Here is a 20,617-nt window from a genome sequence, read left to right as displayed (position 1 = left end):
GGCATAGGATTTAACATGACCCAGTATTGAGTACACATTACACACTTCCTAATCCCATTTTCTTTCTTTACTATATAATGGGGAAACACTGGCATTAATGGTCACTCTCTTAGACCACCTCCACCACTTGTCTCACAGCACTAACTCTCTGCATCACGTTCATTCTCTCTCTCTCTCTCCATTCACCTCGACAGCTTACAGTGCTATAAAGCCTTTTTCCTTCTACCTAACGTCAGACGATTTTTTTTTCGGCCCAGGAAACCCCCCCCCTCCTCTCAGGTAGAAAAGTAGAAGCACTTGTAATCCCAGGCTCAGGTAAAGCGTGATCCCGGTGGACTGCAGGATGAAAATTGCCCTCCTCCTGCAGCCCATTAATTGAAGGAGGTTTATATTAGCAGGAAGTTGATTCGCCCGATTGTACCTGTGCCACCACGTGAAGGCGTCCCTCTTCTATATCTCCCTCTCCAACAGCTCCCCCTCCAACACCTCCCTCTCCATCACCTCCCTCTCCAACACCTCCCTCTCCAACACCTCCCTCTTCAATACCTCCCTCTCTAAACACCACCTCTCCAACACCTCCCCCTCCAACATCTCCCTCTCCAACACCTCCCCCTCCAACATCTCCCTCTTCAACACCTCCCCCTCCAACACCTCCCTCTTCAACACCTCCCTCTCCAATACCACCCACTCCACCATCTTCCCCTCCAACACCTCCCTCTCCAACACCTCCCCTTCCAACACCTCCCTCTCCATCACCTCCCTCTCCATCACCTCTCTCTCCAACACCTCCCTCTCCAACACGTCTCTCAAGTGGAAGAGACCAGAAATATCTCCCCCCAAACCCCTTCCGACCGAGAACATACTTTGAAATCTGTTTTATCTACCACTCAGCGATTATATTCAGACAGATTAATTCGGATGGAAGCGGATTATCTTCAAAACCAAATTATAGGCTAGAGGCAAAAGACGATAACAAAAAATAAAAATAAAATGTTCCCCTTTCTCAGATTCATTTTTTTCCCTTCATTTTCCTCTGCTGTTGTCCCTCTTCTCGTTCTGTTTCTCCAGTTTCCGCCTAAGTTTCCCTCCGCCCTGTTCACATACATCTCCCTTTCTTTTAAGCCTCCCTGGCACACCCTCCCTGTTCTTCCCCATCCTCCCTACTCACCACATTCCTCACCACCCCCTCATCCTTGTGTTTTTCCCCTCTTTCCGGCCATCTCCCCTCCCCTCCCCTCAGTCAGGCCTAAATCACACTGTCTCTCATCTCCCCCCTCCCTCCACCTCTCTCTCTCTCTCTCTCTCTCTCTCTCTCTCTCGTAACTGCGTACTAGCAATAGTTCCCTTCAGTGCTGTTAACTTTTAAATTTTTTTCTTGCTAATGTTGAGCGATATTCCCCAAGAGAGAGAGAGAAAGAGAGAGAGAGAGAGAGAGAGAGAGAGAGAGAGAGAGAGAGAGAGAGAGAGAGAGAGAGAGAGAGAGAGAGAGAGAGAGAGAATGTTTAGGTGATGAGCAATTAAGAAAAGAAGGATGGGATGATGATGGAGGGAAGATGGTGAAAAATAATGAGAAACTTGGAGAGGGAGGTGATGGAGTATGCAGAGTGAGCAGAAGTGAAGGGAGAGGGGAGGGAGAGAGGAGGAAAGATGGAGGGAGGGGGGAGGAGGGGGAGGGAGGGGTTAGAGGGGAGGAGGGGGAGGGAGGGGTTAGAGGGGAGGAGGAGGAGGGAGGGGTTAGAGGGGAGGTAAGGGAGAGGAACCAGAAGAGTAAGGGAGTGTGAAAAGTTGTGTTTACGTCAGGTGAGACAGGTCATAAAATAAATAACACACACACACACACACACACACACACACACACACACACACACACACACACACACACACACACACACACACACACACACACCTTTACATGCATTCATAGACACGTTTCCATCATGCTATTTGGCTGGTACAAGAAGTCAATATACCCTCATTTTCCTTGAAGGTAGTTGCTTCAAAACAGAGTGCAGAAAATACAGATCAAATGCCTTAATGGCGCGATATGAAAATAGTAACTAATCTCAACACTTTCACGACCAATGCTTTTTTTTTTTTTTTTTTGGCGGGGGGGAGGGGGTACTGCATGCTGGGTAACGCCAAACATACCCACGTTCAGTAGCGTCAGGAACGATTAATATTTCCCCATTGCCGATACTGCATATCTGACTGTCTTGATATTTTTAAGTACCTCCACATTCTAGAAGTAAATCTGCGCCCATTGTGGTGAAAAGTGGAGGGAGACAGTGGGAAGAGGGAAGATACGTGTGGGAGGAGGTATGAGGCAGTGCAGAGGAGGAAGAGGAGGAAAGTGTGGTGCAGGGGGTGGGGGAGAGGCAAGGACACCCAGAAGGAGGTAGAGGTTTGTTTATACGGTGAAATAGATCCCCGGCCTCTCACCCCACCCACCACCCCCATTACCTCACCCTCACGCCCTACCATCAACACCTTTTTTATGCCCTCACCCTCATTATATATATATATATATATATATATATATATATATATATATATATGTATATATATATATATATATATCTGAGAGAGAGAGAGAGAGAGAGAGAGAGAGAGAGAGAGAGAGAGAGTATAACTCTGCAAACTTATAGGAGGAACAGTGTATGAGATACTGAACTGCGTTTTTAAAACTAAAATGGATATAATTAACCTTTATGGCCAATCAGTGAACATGAGTATATGCTCCACTTGTTCATTTCCCGGCTCATACATCATGCCACACCACGCAGTGACCAAAGACATCACACTCCAAGCCTGCCAGACATCACACCCACCTGGTACCACATCTCCTGACGGTATATTCCTTCCAGTCTTACTCCACACCCAGTAATCCCTCCCCTCCCTCCTCCCTCCGACGCCACCTTTTCCCACCTCACGTAAATGGTCGCTCCTCTAAAACCCCAGCTACTTTGCGACTATCCTGTGAGCATCAACCATTGACACTCGACGACAGGTGCCGGAGTGAGGCGTGTAAGGCCACTGAACTCAGGGGGGATATACCTCGCAGCTGAAAGAACTTGAGTCCGATTTTAGGGCCGGTTGGACTCCTGGGCATAGGTTGTTTCCCTATTCACTCGGCAGTACAAATTTTAACGAGGTTGTAGCATCGACTACTGTGGGTCGTATAGTAAGGAAAGATTGGGACTTGGGAAAAATGTATTTCCTAATTGACCCTCGTGCAGTTGATAGGTCTTTCATTATAATTTCTTCGAGGGTGTAAGTTTCTTTGCTATTCATTCACCCAGCTTGTTCCACACTCGTCTATCCGGCTAAAAAGCAAGTTTACCTTCTCTTTGATAACTTCTTTCCGTTACGCAAAATCAGCTGTACACGGTCGGAGAAGAGTTTAGAGAGATCACCCTTTACGATCTTTTGGCTCTCAAGAATATTGCTATACAGTAGCCTAACCCAGGGGCCCTACGCCAAGATGTGGGTAAAATGATATTAGATGACAGCGTTTACCTGAGGAAGCAGCAATACACTGACCTTTACTGGGTGTTACTTAATGGCACCTGGAGCACCTTGGAACACCTGAAATACACTTACCTTTGCTGGGTGTTAATTACTGTCACCTGGAGCACCTTACACCTGAAATACACTGACCTTTCCTGGGTGTTAATTAATGTCACCTGGAGCACCTTGGAACACCTGAGATACACTTGCCTTTGCTGGGTGTTAATTAATGTCACCTGGAGCACCTGGGAACACCTGTGACAATATTTACTCTCTGTCACACCTGTAAACAGTTTGGTCCTCGCTTACCCACACCTGGTTAATCAAAGAGGAAGCTTGTAATAACTGAGTGTAAGCTTGGATACACACACGCGGTCACACACACACACACACACACACACACACACACACACACACACACACACACACACACACACACACACACACACACACACACACACAGAGAGAGAGAGAGAGAGAGAGAGAGAGAGAGAGAGAGAGAGGGTGATATATTGCACACGAATACTAAATTTTCAGCTTAGGTTACAAGGCAGTGTTGTGGGTGTTATGGGAGGCCTCGCAACACCACTTCCTTAGCGATTTATTCGACGTACATTAGCAGACTTATGTGTGTTATGTTGTTTATATATGGACATAATTTCCTTCAGTAATATACAAGAAGGTAATGAGATGTAATGTGCAGAAAAAATCGCCAAGGAAGAGGTGTTACTAAATCTACAGAGTCACTAAAAGTACATTACACATACTATCATTTCTCTTTCTTTCTTTTTTTTTTCTTTTCTTGTGTCACTTGGTAGGCGTCAACTTGGTCTCCTACGTTCCTGCCTTACCCAGGTCACGTCTACGCCTCAGTCCAAAAAAGAAAAATAAACAAAAAAATCCGCTTGACCTTGACGCTACAGATCCTGAAGTAAGACCCAAGTACGCATTCACCTTGGCCAGCTGCTCACCTCACCTGTCTAAACTCCCACCTTTCTCCGGGTATGAGGTGGACGACACAGAATCTCCCAGTTCTTAATCTCTCAGTTACTATTCGCTTTAATGACCCCTACATAGGCCATAGGTATAATTATGCTAACTATACCAGCCCCTCTCTGCTCATGTCTACCCTACATAACCTCTAACTCGGTGCTGGAGAGGAAGATCTTCACGTGATGGCTTCGCTGACTAAGTACACAAAACGTCCCTCAGCTCCTTCCCTATCCCTCGAAAGGAGAATGGTGGACTGCAGAGGGGTCACTTCAGCCTGCAGTTCACCTATTTCACATTCAGATGAGCCACGAAGTCACAACAGCAAGAACCTCGACCCCCGACCTTGGCTGTGCAGATCTTGAAGCAACGCCCAAATACTCGCACACCTTAAACTCAGCCCCCAGGAACTATTATAACTGCAAATACAGGGTGAAATAATTATCTTCACGAGGGATAACAAATACACAGAAATTAGTGTTACATATTTATACCCCTTTTATTTTAACTTGGCCTAAAATTGCCTTGTCTCCAACTTGATTACTGAATTATAGCTACAGACTAACACTAGAATATAAAGCTAGCGACGAAGAGGTGCTATGGGCATGATGTAGAGGCATAGTATCAAGCGACGTGAAATAAGCTGGAAAAGGTCGATAATCTGTGCCAGGTTAAGGTGAATAGGGTATAGTATGACCTTGAAGATACGGATCCTTGAGTAACCCCCCAAAACGCCTTCACCTCAGCTCCCTTGCTATACCCCGACCCTCTCCTGGTGTGAAGGGGCTCAGTGTTTAGCCAGTCTCACCTCGCCTCTTGGGAATGCGATAGTCGATACCTCAGGCCTCTATGATTAGCACGCATTTACCTCCGTGTTTATTCTGGGGTTTGTTTAATGCGTACCTTTTCCTGTGTGTGTGTGTGTGTGTGTGTGTGTGTGTGTGTGTGTGTATGTGTGTGTTTTGTCCTATTTCCTCTATGATTACAAAGGTTTTCTCTCGTTCTTTTAATCTGGTTTAATCCGGTGATTTTTATGTCACTTTGCACACTTCTGTTTTTTTCCTGAGTTTTCCTTAACAACTTCAGTACAATGATGTCTTTCTCGTGTATATCTTGGCATCTCCAGACGACTTTATTCTGGATAAGATAGAATTTTTTTCGAACAGGAGACATTAGCTATAACGTTCAACAGTTCTTTCATTGTTACGGTACTCTCCAATGTTCAGTACCTTAGTATCTGGTTTTCTACGCCTTCCTAATTATCTCCTGTGTCATCTACCAACTACCGTACAGTATATAGATCTACTTCTTGGCCGATATAATTCTTAAGGAAGATATCTGAAATGTAACCACTAAAAACAGCAAAACAGTCTCTCATGCAGTTTTTCTTTCCAGCAAATTCGCCCTCCTACTTGGATTTCTTAGCCCAGTTCTCTCAACTTATATTCCTTCAGTCTGTCCTTCACCTTATACCCTTCAGCGTTAAAGCGTATATGAAACGATGTATCAGGAGTATAAAATAGTCTACTGAATACTGGGGAGAGGAGGCCGCAGAAACTCTCCTACTACTCCAGTTTCAAATCGCTAGTGGTTATATGTTTTGTGTGCAGTGGAGGGGCAAAAATTAGCAGTACAGAGAGAGAGAGAGAGAGAGAGAGAGAGAGAGAGAGAGAGAGAGAGAGAGAGAGAGAGAGTTATGGAATCAATTACAATATCTTAAAATCAAAGCCAATGCAAGTCAGTTCCTAAGAAAGATGACTGGTCTGGGTATACGATATGAGGAAGGGAAATTTCGTGGCCTCTATCCCGTCCTCCTCTCCTTGGCAATATACCGCCGTGGCAAAGCAAGTGTGGGGTATCAATGAGGTAGTGACTGCTTGGAAAAACAAACTACCAACGGAGGGACCTTGATTATGTGGGGTAGGTGCCTTTTTTATCGATTTTTAAATATTTAGTTTCATTTGCTGAGGTAAAGGCCATTCCGGAGACATAATGTGTTTCAGGTGGAAGGGTACATGAGGAGAGGGTTGAGTCGAGGGAGTTCCTTTACTGAAGAAGGAGGAAAGTTTGTAAAAGAGAAAAGGGTAACATAGGGAGGTTTAGGATTTAGGAAGACGGTAGGAACGATACAAGGCTCAGATGGTGAAAAAGTAGATGGACTTGATGTAGATTAGAAGGAAGGTTGGACAGATACAAAGCGCAGACGGTGACACAGGAGACAGTAGTGGCAGACAGTCGGTATAGATTTGGTTATTTAATTGTAGTAGGTAGATGAAGTAATTCTTGTTGAAACCCTTACCTTCACCTCCTAATGTGCCGTTAAATAGTAGATGTGACATACTTCTATTTTTTTTTATGTATTCTAAGTATAGCTTATATGCCACTGATTTTCTTTTATTGGAAGTCTAAGTCAGCTTCTTTTGGTCTCGTTAAATTCATCAACACAAAGCCATTTTTTCATCCACGTTTCGCAGACGATACGGGTCCAGTTTTGATAAATCTTGGTAATACTGCCAGTGGAGTGTGTTTACCGTTGCCCACCCAAATAAACCCGCCCAGTTCCAATAACATACTCGTATGCGGATCCACCAGGGCCCTGCCAGGCTATGATGTACTGGGTAAACTTAGAAGTACATTTTTTCCTGATTGGTTTTCTGAGTCTACATACTAGTCAGAAAAGTGCAGTGAATTTATGGGTCTAAAAACGGGGAGGAAAGAACCTATTGAGTATTTATAACAAATCTCAAATTTTGCTGTTTTATTTTGCTTAGTCTAGAAACGGAATTGTGTAGACGAAGAATTTACGAGGTCAAAATAAATCTTTCTATAAAATCACAACACTTCCGCTCACCTGAATCACCTCTCTAACCTCTGTAGTGTAATAGAGTCTTGGTAGTTTTCTTCTAGGCCCCGACAAGCGATTTTATTCACCTTAGAAGATGCCTATTAGTGAAGAAATTAATGAAGGCCATGGCCCGTATTCTCGTCGGTTGAGGAGGTCCCCAAACACCTCTTCCTTAGTGATTTATTTTTGGATGCGTCTGGTTAGTACTCTTTTGTGCGTTGTTTATGTAAAGTATGGCGATATTGGAAGGATTTACATGACACAGAAGAGGACAGTAAGGTGTATGAATCAAAATAAACCGTTTAGGAAAAGGTGTTACGGAGCTATACCGATCTATATCTGAACCCTTCCAATTTCGATAAATCGCCTCAGAGGTTAAAAAAAAAAAAAAAAAATCTGGATGTAGCAGGAATACGCTGACAAAAAATCCTACAGAAAAACGTTTTAAAAAAATATTCGTTTTACTCTAACCTGGCCAAATATTGCCATCTCCGTCTTGAAAGCAGAGGTGTAACCATAGATTAATACTAGAATGTGATACCAGTCACGAAGAAGTGCTATGGGAAGGGTATAGAGCCACTGTATTGTCTTTTTTCTGCCTTTGAGTCATGTGAAAAAAAAAAGCTTCAAAAAGAAAAAATCTGGGCCAAGTTAAGGTGAAAGGACTGCAGTTGAGTTCTGATTTTTTTTTTACAGATGAATAGAGAAAGGAAAAAACAAATTAAAAAACACCTGCATACACCAGGTTACAGGTAAATGGTAAGGTAGAGGAGAGAATGAAATAATAATGAGGTTAACAGCCATTCATGCTAATTATACTGACGAATATGAACAAAAACCTGAACAACCCCCAGGCCAAGTTATGAATCAGTGTTATTCTGGGACGCTGGTCATTGTTCTCTCTCTCTCTTTCTCTGTCTGTCTGTCTATCTGTCTCTCCCCTCTTTCACTCACTTACATTCCCTCTGTCACCGTCACTAATTCTCACCCATTTCTGTGTTCAAGTCATCTCTCTCTCTCTCTCTCTCTCTCTCTCTCTCACAAACCTGGTCACTACTCTGTATGTGTGTGTGTGTGTGTGTGTGTGTGTGTGTGTGTGTGAGTGAGCCAAATAAACCCACAGTATCAATGGTGGTGGTGTGGTGTGTGGAAAGCCAGGGTAGGAAGGAATGATTAAGGGGGTATGTGGGAGTGACGTGCATGGGAGGGGGAGGAGAGGCAGACCGAGAGTATGGAGGAATTAAAATAGATTTGCAATAATTGCTTCGAATCATAACCTGCATAAAACCCGTGAAATTTGAAGCAGAGGTTAAAGTTAAGACAATAATCACTTTTTTTTTTTTTTTAGTGTTTAACCCCTTGAATTCCAGTGACTATTTCCTTCTTCTTGCTTTTACCAGACGATTTTCTTCAGCTTAGGAAAGGCCTCTCGTACTGAAGGGGTTTTTCGAGGCTGTCTCTAACCCCTCCAGTTCGAAAATTCTATCCTTGTCGTGAAAAAAATGGAAATATAGGAGGAATTGAACGATGAAGACGTCACCGAAGTATATTAATTTACGTACATGAAGACAAGACCAATGCTGATGATATAATTGATAATAAAGATGATAAAAATAAATAGCTCTCTCGTGGCACCTCAAGAATTCATGTCGAAGTTACTGCAGACGTCCCCCACCTTCCTCCCAAGACATTCCGCTTCGGCCGTCACCGCGCGTCTTGGCTCGGGCTGGCCGCTCCTTTGAGGCCGGGAGTAATGGCCGTAAAGAGGAGGCAAGTGACCCTCTGAGATGCCATCGTTCCGTCTACTTCCTTCACCAAAGCCAGCGAGGTCTGTAGAAATCGTCATCGGATACAGAGGGTTAACTTTGTGGGATCGGATCAAAGTATAGTCTCTTCATGATAACTTGACCTAAAACTGAAGTCTCTCCACTTTGAATGCTGAGTTGTAGGAAGAGATTAGCACAAGAACATAGTGCCAGTCACGAAGAAGTGCTGTGGAGAAGAGCTAGAGCCACTGCACAAGAACACATTGCCAGTCACAAAAAAGTGCTGTAGAGAAGAGTTAGAGCCACTGTCTCTTTCTGCCATCGAACTACAGGAATTAAACTGTAAAGGGAGAAACTATATTACGTCCCTCAGCGGTACACTTGCCTAAAGATGGGTTGGGATCCTTCGTAAGACTAAGCGTACGCAATGACTGTGGCGTAGTAGTACCAGTCATTGTGCACTACCTGAACCAAGTTAGACTGTGGACGAAGAATTGAGAAATCGGAAAAATATCTGTCTTTCCAATATCAAAAGCTTTATATATGCCACCGAAATTAATATGTTCAAGACCAGCCACTATGGAATCTGTCTTTTCCTCCGCATCCAGTACAAAGGTTCTTTTTTTCCTATCTCTCCCAACTTCTTGCAGGAAAAAAAGAAAAAAAATATTCCCCTCTCATGCCTTACTGAGCAATCATTCTCCACAAGATGAATGTTGACACAGATTATGCTGTATTGTGAAGGGAGAAAAGTGTCAGTTGAAGGATCATAGAATTACGGTATGTGGGAGCGATTCACTGACAAAAGCATAAAAATTCCTCATAGTCTTTATTATTTCCAACCCCCTTCCCTCCGATGACATTTTTCATTAATTTGAGCGAGTCCCATAGATGAAAGGAAATTGAGGAAAGGATTATCATTTCACCTCAAGAAGTCTGTCCAAAAGCGAAATAAATTGCTTGGGAGGTAAATTAAAGAATCCGTGATAAGATTCAAGAGGTTGATATGGATTTATTTTGGATTTTTTTAAATTTTCTTCTTTATTTTACTTGCTTATCGCTTTATTTATTTATTCATTTATTTGTGTGAGTGTTGAAGTATGGTGTAGTGCAATGTGTAGTGTGGCTATACCATACACACCAGCCGTCTACAACACCAGTTTATTTTTATCCATCTGCATCTCCTCCCTCCCCTTTTCTCCGAATGCTAGAAGGACTATTAATAAAACAGACCATCTTCGAGTACAGCAGACAGACCCAGTATAAGGAAAACACACACACACACACACACACACACACACACACACACACAGGTATCATTCAAAACTTATTCCTTGATGCTGAATTTGTGTTAATTGTATCCACTGATTTTTTTTACGTAGAATATACTTATGCCTATCACCTCTTCCTCTTATTTACTCCTTCTTCCCCATTCTCATCCTGATGCTTGATTTCTGTCTCCCTCTTTCACTGTGGGTTTAAGACTGAGGAGGTAATATTCTACGACCTCCTCCTTCTCCTTGGTATAAAGAAGAGAGCCTCCTTCCCTGCATAAGAAGAGAGAAAGAAGGGGAAAAAAAGTTCTTCCCTGGTGTGTTTGAAACTAAAATTGACTTAGGGACCTTGACTGCAAAACAGACGATCGTTGGGGGAAAATTTGGGTGTTTTCCTTGTCACTGACGCGGATTCACCTCTGCATCAGGAACAAAACTGGCTGTGCTTTAATTCTCTCACGGTAGAAAACACTCCAATATTCTCCTTCACTAAATACCAAATGATCGGGTGTAGCTGAGAATGGATCACAGAAGCCTGAGGGTGTTAATGCTGGTACAATTGGCCTGTTAATCCTGGTACAAAAGGCCGTCTTATGACTGGGGCAACTCTGGTATTTATTGCAGCGAACACCTGATGATTTTAATTACCTGAGAGGGGTGAAGACTGTGCAGGTGGGGGAGTCTTTTGCACCCGCTTCTGATTACGTGTGTGTGTGTGTGTGTGTGTGTGTGTGTGTGTGTGTGTGTGTGTGTGTGTGTGTGTACATGTTTTCTCGTTATTCCTTACTTTTCTGTGACTTTCTCTGGCGCCAACAGAGAATGGGAGACAGCGTGGCGTCGGGGGTGGCCAGTACGGACGAAGCGGCGAGGATGGAATCCACATCTACACACACCGCAACGAAGGTAAACCCAGTGCACCCAATACCTGTCCCTTCAGCCCGATGACGTGGTTTGGAGAGCCTGCATTCTTAGCGGGATTGTGGGGCTCCGTGACACCTGTTCCTAAGCGATTTGTTTTCCATTATACACTAATTACCGTATATCTTCTCGCTGTTGATTTAATTTCCATCGATAATGTATAAGATAATCAGGTGTTATGCTCAGGATAAGTCGCTAAGGAGGAAGTGTTGCGGAGTCACCATACCCACGCAGAATACAACCCTTTCCTTACTCTTGCTATCTCCAGACGATTTTCTTAAGCCAAGGATGGATTTTTTTAACTAGATGCTTTTAATTCAGTCCTAATTCGTCTGTCATAGCCACGCAACTACATCTCCCTTCAGCTGACTAAAATCGTCTTCTTCCTGAGCAGAATAAAAAGTACCTTATTTTCTGCTTTATTTTTAACGTTCCGGACGATTTTATTCAGCGTGGGAGAACGTCCTGGGAGTGAAGGGGTTGCTGAGGGCTTTATCTTACCCCCCTCCGTACGGAAAGTCTCTCTTGTCCTGAATAAAATCGTCTGGAGAGGGTAAGATTGATAATGGAAATGCGTCAGGGGATTGAAGGGATTTAGCACTTTAATCCGGTAACTCTCTCTCTCTCTCTCTCACTTTATTCCTGAAATCTCCAAGACGGTTTCCTTCAACTTTGACTAAGGCCTCTCGTGCTGAAGGGGTTAAAGAAGACAACTAAAAACCCCTCTAGTTCGAAAATCGTCCCCTAAGTTGAGTAAAATCGTCTTAGTGCTAAAAAAAAAAAATAAATAAAAAAAAAAAAAGGTCATGACGCTGAAGGGGTCAAAAAAACCACCCCCAGTTTTATTAAATTCGGCTTTATATACAAGTGACACAAAGGCTGTTTTACCGAGAGCAGGGAATGTTTACTGCTGTGTAAAGAAAGGAAAAAGAAGAAAAAAAAGGAAATAAGGAAAGAAAAATATATATATATAGATAAGAAAAAGATAAACAAAAAGAAAGAAAAGGAAAGAAACCCCCCCCAAAAAAAAAAAAAACGAAGAAAAGAAAAAAGAAAGCAAAAAGGAAAACGATAAAACAAAGAATAAACAAAAGAAAAAGAAGAAAAAGCAAAGAAATCAAGAAAAAAAATCCAAGATACAACTCGTCTAAAAACCTACAATACTTTTTCCTTCCAAAGATAGATGAGAAAAAAGTCCAAACTCAAGATCCACTTATTTCGGGATCCCTGGCTTTATTTCGTTTAAAAGACTAGTCACAGCAGAAGTCTACCACCTAATATTGGGTTAAAGTCGCGCTATTTCTCTAGGTAAAGCGCGAGTTGATGCAGTAAAGACACAGTTCTAGGTAAAACGGCTGGAGTGTCACCTTAAGCATCATTAACTTGCAGTGGGTAATCTTTTGGCTAACTGCATCACAAAATCGATTAACAAATTGCTGTATTGTGGTCAGAGCAAGAATACTAAATGTGGATATCTTTATATTATAACTTCTAAAATCATTCATAAGATATTTTTTTTAGTTGTAGTTGAGTAAATTTATTCTTGGCTTGTTTTCAGAATTATCATCAAATTCTGAACTAACAATCTATGGCATCATTTTAACATGTTCTTTAATTACATGTTAATACCGTTGCTTAGCTGATTTTTTAAATAATATACCTGCCTTTTTCACCACGACATTATAACTAGAGCTAACCAACACTCCATCTCTCTCTCTCAAAAAGAAAAAAAACAAAACAAAAAATAAACTCACATGACACTCCAGACGACACAGGGATTCTTGCTTTACTTTATTCCCGTCATAGTAGTTTTTTAGGCTTGTATCCCCGTTTGCTTCGGTTTCGCAACTCCTCTTCCTTAGCGATTTATCCTGCCTATTACAGCTACATATATCCTCTTGTATGTTACGGCTACAAATTATATAAAAAATGAAAAATGTGTAAGGGACACACAGAGGCAAGAGGAAGGTGTACCATGGAGAATAAATCGCTCTGGAAAAAGTGTTACGAAATATTTAGTTCCATGAGAGAATAGAGCTCAGTAAAAAAAAAAAATAATAATAATAAGAATAAAGGGATACGCGAATCCTACAAAGGCTTTATCCTCAATTTTGCGTAGTTTAGAAAAAAGAAATTGCGCGACACATTTAGGGAAAAAAATCGCCTTTATAACTGCTCTGTGGGACTTTTTTTCATATCTTAGTGGTCATTCATCCTCCAAGACCTGTAATCTCGCTGGGTAAGGAAGCTCCCTAACACCTATTCCTTAGCTATTTGTTTTTTTAGATATGGCTGGTTGATATCCTTTCGTGCGTTATTTATGTAGAGTATGGCGATACTGGAAGCACTTACGTAACACAGAATAGGACAGTAAGGTGTGGTAAATTAAATAAATCGCTCAGGGAAAGGTGTTAGGGAGCTTCCTTAACCCATGAGAATACTGTCCTAAGCCTGCTGGTGCGGGCGGGGGTTCTGCATCACCGTAAGTCATGGGAATTCTCTCCCGCACCTTGTACGTATTAAAGTGACGCAAAACTCCCTCCCGCACCAGCAAGCGTGCGGTGCGGACGCTTCCTGATGGTGTTCTTGTTGTGACTGCTGACTTTTCATATCCTTTTCAACCTCCTCCAGTACAATGACCTTCTTTTTTTATCTTATTCTTGTTATCTCCAGACAGTGCCGAAGATGGACGCCTTCACGTGGTGGCACTGACATAACCAAGCGGTGGGACTACCTTGGTTAAACGAACGTCCCTCAACCCCTCTATCCATCTCCCGAAAAGAGAAAAGAAGAAAATCTATGTAACCCAGAAAATATAAATAAGAAATCTATGTAACACAACTCATTCGAAAAAAAAAAAAATAAAATGAATATCGAAAAATCTGTCTAGCCTTAATTATTCGATAAAAAAATCCCCACAAATTAAATAAAATCGTCTGGAGGCAAGAAGAATGCACTGAAGAACAGGTCATTGGACTGAAGGGGTTAGAATGCATGTAGGAGAGTGACCCTGAGTGACGGAATAAAGCATGAGATAGAATGACACCTGTTATTTCCTTCACCTGTATTTTCCTTCATTACCTGCCTGCTGGTGCTGTGGGGTGGAGGAACAAGGTGGGATGAAATGAACTCTCCCAGGCTCCTATGACCCACTCTCAGCTGAATAAAATCGTCTGGCGTTAGTAGGAATGGAGTGCTAGAGTTTTCCCGACCGCTGAGAGGGTTAATAGTTACAGTTTAATACCCTGAGACTCCTAAAGTTACTCTCAGTTGAATAAAATCATTGGACGCAGCTGGGGTTATGTTTTAGAGTTGTAATAATTGACTATCTTTATTGAGAGAGAGAGAGAGAGAGAGAGAGAGAGAGAGAGAGAGAGAGAGAGAGAGAGAGAGAGAGAGCCGGTGTAATCCTAGGCCGCGTCGTGTGGTGTGGGTTACGACAACTTGGCACTGTGAATTGGTGACGTCAGAGTGGTCCGTCTGCCAGCCCCCCTCCCCCCTTTTATACCCCCCTCCCTCCCTCCCCCTCCCCTATTTCCCGTCCCTCTCTCCTCCCTTCTTCCCTCCCCCTCCCCTTTTCTTCTTCTTCATCTGCCTCCCACCTTCCTTTCTTCCTACCCTTTCCTCTCCCAGTAATATATTTTTGATTTTATTTTCCCCTCCTTTCCCCATCCCCCCCCCGCCTCCCTTCCCCCCACCCCTCGTTTTTAATACCTACCCCACCTTTTCATTTTTCCTTACTCCCTTCCACCTCTTCTGCACCCCAACCCCCCCCTTCGCCATTGTATACCCTTCCTCTCCCCCCTCTTACTATTCCTCCTCTCCCCTTCCCCTCCCCTTCTCTATCCTCCCCACTCTTGCATCCTTTTTCCCTCCTCCCCTTTCTTCCCTCCTCATTTCCATCCCTTTCCTTCTATCCTCATTCCCCTCCTCCCTTTTTTCTATTCTCCCTCAATTCTTCCTCCCTCCCTGCTGTCTCCCTTCCTCTCTTCCTCCTCCTTCTCGTCTCCATCCCCCCCCCCTTTTTTTTTCCCTCGTGGTATTAGTTGGCATAAAATAGGAATAGAATAGTTCCGATCATTAAAGGGTTCATGTTGTCTTAGGGCTCAAGGCCCCTATGATTCACTCTCAGTTGAATAAAGTTGTCTTGTTTAACTGGAATAAAATACTGGGGTTGTTCCAAAAATATCAGTCCTAGTAATAATAATAATAATAATAATAATAATAATAATAATAATAATAATCAGAGCCAAACTAACCTTATACTGCGGTTATCTTTCGCAGTTAAAGGCTTTTACTTAAGACAATTAAATTTTCATCACCAATCATTATATCACACTGTTATTACCCGCTGTATTTTATCCCTGGTCACTTAACTCTTCCTGCGGCTGATGGTTCTAAGTGGAGATTTCGTAGCACCTCTCCCTGAGCGATTTATTCTGCATTTTACACCTTAATATTCTCTTGGTAGCTTCCCTCAGTAACGTAGCAAAGGTAAGGAAGGTGTAAAATGTAAAATAAATCGCTGCGGAAATGGGACTTTGAAAGCTCCAATGTCACCAAGAACATTGCCCTAAGTCCTGAAGATTACATTTAACTGAGAGAAACAGTCGAGTCAAATCTTTAAAAATGATTTCCAGACACTCCTCAGCGAAAGGAGGAGCAAGTCACAGAACCTCCCCTTCTCAAATCGTAAGCCTCTGTTAGTTACCTGGCTTAATTACCCTCTAACAATTGATCTAGTTAAATACATTTCCAATACACATCAAAGTTCCCTGCAGTTGGTGTACGTGGGAATCTGTATGCTAACACCAGACGATTTTATTCAGTCGAGGAAAATCCCATAGTCACCGTCAGGGAAGTTGTCTTTTAAGCCCCGCCCCCTTTCTGAAGTGGCCCCGCCCCTCCCCACCCACTCTACTGGTGGTGAGTGGGGAGGGGGGGGGCATAGGAGAGGATAATAGTAATAGCAGTTTAGTTTGGTACAATGACTCTAATGATATTTCGTCATCAGCATCATGCATTTGCAGCAAGTCTTCCTTATATATCAACTTTTTGACGCTTTTCTTTAATATTTAGGTCGTGGTAAATTTATATAGTCTGTCCGCTTAACTTTGCTGTTACTAGTTTCGCTGATGTGTCATTTTTCTCAAATTTACAGCGCCAGAAGAGTGAAAAAGACTGTGGTATTTTGACACATCCCAGATATATAATGATGACTTACTCATGTACCGTATGACACATTATATTATATGAAGCTAAGGACTCATAAATCCTTGATAATTACTAATATATATGACAAATTGTCACATTAATTCGTCCCTGAAGTAAACTAAATTACCCTCATTATTGTAAAATATTTAACTTCCACACGCTAATCTTGTGAATAAACTTCTTACTCAACTCTTAACTCTTCCTTTCTGCCTAAACACACCAACCAATCATCCAAGTATCCCTATGACGATATATTGGCACTGCAACATTTTTTTTGTGTCTTCTTGTTTTCCTTTTTTTCTTCCCTTTAACCTTGGTTGCAGACTGTGCATGAAACTGAAGGATTGTGCATTGTGGGTGCTCGTGTGGTGTCGGAGAGTGGTAAGGTAGAGTCCAGTGTAGAGTTACCAATGGTCACAGCCTCCAGCCCTACACCCGAGACCTCCTCTACCTACTCCTCCAGTCAGGTAGCGGCTCACACTGCCACCCCTGAAAAGGAGGAGGTGAGTAATGAAATAGTCACCCCTCTAAAATGATTGTTTTCTTTCATGACCAACGTTTTCTTTGACATCCACTGCAGCATAAACTTTGCAGAGTTTCTTTGTCCTTGTGCATTTACCTTAGTAACTTTGGATCTTCATAAAGGTAAAGCGATCTGTATGCGGCATTTTCAGTAGAAATCACTGGATGACAAAGTTCATGTCATCTAGTGTCACCCACCACTTTGGTGAATTACAGTTAGGCAAGTTGGACGAAATAAAATGCCGAGTGTCGAAGAGATCAGGCCCTCAAATGACAAAAGACCGAGTCGAAATACTTCCAAGAATAAAAACGTTTGGCTAGACTTAAGCTATCGCATGCACATAACAAGCAGTCATACCAGCAAGTTAAAACGGATTTGTGGCTATCGAATGCAGGGCCATAGTTAGGACTGTACAAAAAGGGCGGTTGACCAAGGGGTAACCAAGCCTAACTGTGGGGTGGCCCTTGGGGAAATCTTCAGTGGGTTCCAGGGCTATTCCCCAGAAAAACTGGGGTAGCCAATGGGGTGACCATGCACATTTCAGGGGTGGCCACTAGCACCTTAGCATTGACTACACCACTGCTCGACTGACCAGAGCCGGATTAAAGGGGAGGGTGGAGGCTACTGGGACTATAGCCTTGAGGTCCCCACATGAAAGGAGTCCCCACAAGACAGAGTGAGTCCTGATCCCAGAAATGTCATGCACTTAAAATTAGAAGGAACAGCAGCCACTGTTGGGTGTACTTTTCTTATCGTTTCATAATTTCGTAAAATGACAACAGTACAGAGAAGACACACAGAAAAAATGTGTATAAAGGCGGAGAGTTTCTGCATACCCCAGGACACCTACTCTGTTATCTCACATCGTGGGTGCTTGGCCTGCTAGGGGAACATCTCGGGTGCTGGGCTTGCTAGGGAGACATCTTGGGTGCCACGCCTGCTAGGGGGACATCGTGGGTGCTGGGCCTGTTAGAGGTCCTTCACAAGATGCTGCACCCTAGAATCCCTCAGCTCTTACCCCGGCTCTGCAACCGACCAAGATTCATTAAAGCAAAAGACCACCGTTAGATTATAATTCATGGAGGGAGGTTCTGCCAACTCCACCTCCCTTGGGACTCAGTCTTCAAAATCTCAAATAGAAATAGATATTGGGGGTGGGATAGCAGAAATTGAATAAAGTCGCCTGAATATAGAAGGGAGGAAGAAAAGAGCTCGAAAGCCGGGCTGGAGTGATTCATACCAACGCCAAACGAATCTAGCTAATTCAGGTGAGGCTTCTTGCAGTGAGGGAATGGACAAAATTTCCATAGCCCCCTCCACCATGACAGTGTCCTTATTTCATTCGTATTACTGACGGATTATTTTACTCAGCACAGCATAGATACCTCGTAATGAAAAGGTTTATAAATTTACCTTCTCTAATTATCGATAGTCGCCTTATGTAGATCCAATGTTATTAAAATTTTCAGATGCAAAAAAGGTCGAATTCGCAAACGATCCTTCGATCACCTGGCTCTCGAATCTGTTTAACTTTTGCAGGATGGACGAGACTCATGGGACGTTTCTACACCCCTTCCCTTAGCCTTCCTGGAAAAAATAAGTCTTAGTTACGAGAGTTGAGCTTAAGTTTTTGTTAGTGAATTCGTACGAAGACTTTCAACCCCTTCAACACGGTGACGTCAAATCTATTCCATTCTTGCTTCCGAAATACGATGTTATTCTACTCACGGGATGCCTTACGCGGTGAATGAAAGTTAATAGCACTCTCCCTCAGCCCTACCCCAAAAAGTAATGGCACAGGTGGACGCAGACACCATGAAACACTTATCCGTGGTGCCCATCTCCGTACCTTGGGCCTATGAGCCTGTGTGAGTTATTTACCCACACTCCTGAGATGCAAGGCCACTATATCATCCACTGCAGTTACCTCCCTTACATGTTACCCTAGTTACTCGCGTCATCCACCACCTTACATAGGGTGGATGGGTACTGAGTGGGGTGGCTAAAGGTATCGGAATCAGGAGTCGAATCCCGGCGCTATCAGGTCAGCAGCCTCGTAGACAATAATGCTAACCACTCGTCCACCGTGCCTTACCCTGAGCTGAATAAAGCGGACTGACGGGAGCAAGAGCAGTGAAAAAAAGACGTCACGGTACTGAAAGGGTAAAGGGACTCTGCAGTTTTAGAGACGCAGTGAAAATCTATCCATATATGTATTTAATCATCATTTTATTATGTCATGTGGTCATTCTACTTGATTTTGAGTATCGTTTTCCATAAATTTCAAGTTTTCAAGGCATATAATTTTGCTGCAACAGTTTCATAAATGTAATGTTTTTTTTTGTGATGCAGACTCTGATCAAGCCTGTTAATTTTTTCACAAGTTCCTTTACAACAGCTACACGTTGCCTTAAGCTGCTGTATTAAAACTGAGTACGCGAAAATGTCAATAAGCCCCAAGTTTTTTCATGATTTTCAATGATCATTTACGGAAAGCTTGTAAATGTTAGGTATGATTAGCAGTGTTTTACATAACAGATGGGAGTCAGCAGTAATGGAAAAAGGTCAGGAATGTTTGACCACCTTTACGTCTCCGAAAATATTGGGGGTTGCGTTTACTGTATCTTCTCGTACTCATTTTTAAATAATACGGCTGTAAATTATAAATAAATTTTAATAATACGGCCGTAAATTGTAACTAAACAAGTCTTAATAATACGACCGTAAGTTTTAAGAAAGTTTTGATAATACGGCCGTAAGTTTTAAATAAATAAGTTTTAATACTACTACTGTAAATATTAAAGACATCAGTTTTACTTCTTATGTTACCTAGTTTTACACATGTCTGTATCTCTTTTTTAGACTTTTTAAAATGTTTTTGTTCTGTGTAATAATTATTGTTGCTTAGATGAGAGATAAACACATTTTAAACATTTAAATCACAATGTTGAGATACCAGTTGATGTTCTGAGAAATAAATTGCATCATATCTTTATTTTTAACTGTTCATTTTTTCAGTGTTATGAACACACTCCCTTTTTTTTTTTTTTTTTTTTTTTAATGCTTAAGTATCTGTATTTTGTAATGATATGTTTGTTCTGTGTAGAGCAATGCCTTTTATGTGTTAATCTGATATACAGATTTTTTCTTGATTTAGTTTCTATATGATATTCACCTTCCACAATTCAGTCACCTTCCCCTCCTCTTCGCACGCACCCCACCTCCCCCTCTTCAGTCACCTTCCCCTCCTCTGCACGCACTAACCCCCACTAACTTGGGCTGAGATATGTTTTTACAGAAAGTTAAATATACAAGGTGGACCGTAATTTGCGCCCCGGATATTGTGTTGTGGGGACGGCTCTGTATGCTGGTGTGGGCATGAGTGTGGAATGGGAGTGGGTAATCCAGGCATGCTGACATGACGTAAAGAGTGGGAAGTGGAAGTAGAGTAAGTTTTGCAGACACTGATGAAGCTAAATGAATAAACACAAGAAAAATTGTCTGAGGAGAGATATATATGGACCACATGTACTCCCTGGCTTCAAAAATACTTCAGTCCTTTCATCTTAACTTGGCCCAC

At 42.5% G+C, this 20,617-nt stretch overlaps 1 protein-coding gene across 8 annotated transcripts in view; it reads left to right on the top strand.

Annotated features, from left to right (window-relative positions):
- The window catches only part of LOC145410195 (uncharacterized), a 118,623-nt gene that overhangs the window by 22,518 nt on the left and 75,488 nt on the right, over nt 1-20,617 (top strand). For 5 of the 8 annotated variants that reach the window (XM_080280397.1, XM_080280396.1, XM_080280401.1 and 2 more), the window contains exons 2-3: nt 11,199-11,285; nt 16,838-17,017. In XM_080280397.1, the coding sequence (XP_080136523.1) occupies nt 11,202-11,285; nt 16,838-17,017 (264 nt within the window). In that variant the 5' untranslated portion in view covers nt 11,199-11,201. Of the gene's footprint in view, nt 1-2,767; nt 2,850-11,198; nt 11,286-16,837; nt 17,018-20,617 lie in introns of those variants that run through there. The other 3 variants (XM_080280395.1, XM_080280399.1, XM_080280400.1) reach the window with 3 other exon arrangements.

Source organism: Coenobita brevimanus, chromosome 84 (assembly GCF_032717465.1).
Source record: "Coenobita brevimanus isolate Jiangsu-jjx chromosome 84, ASM3271746v2, whole genome shotgun sequence".
NCBI classification, from domain to species: Eukaryota; Metazoa; Arthropoda; class Malacostraca; order Decapoda; family Coenobitidae; genus Coenobita; species Coenobita brevimanus.
This window is presented reverse-complemented; position numbering and strand designations above follow the sequence as displayed.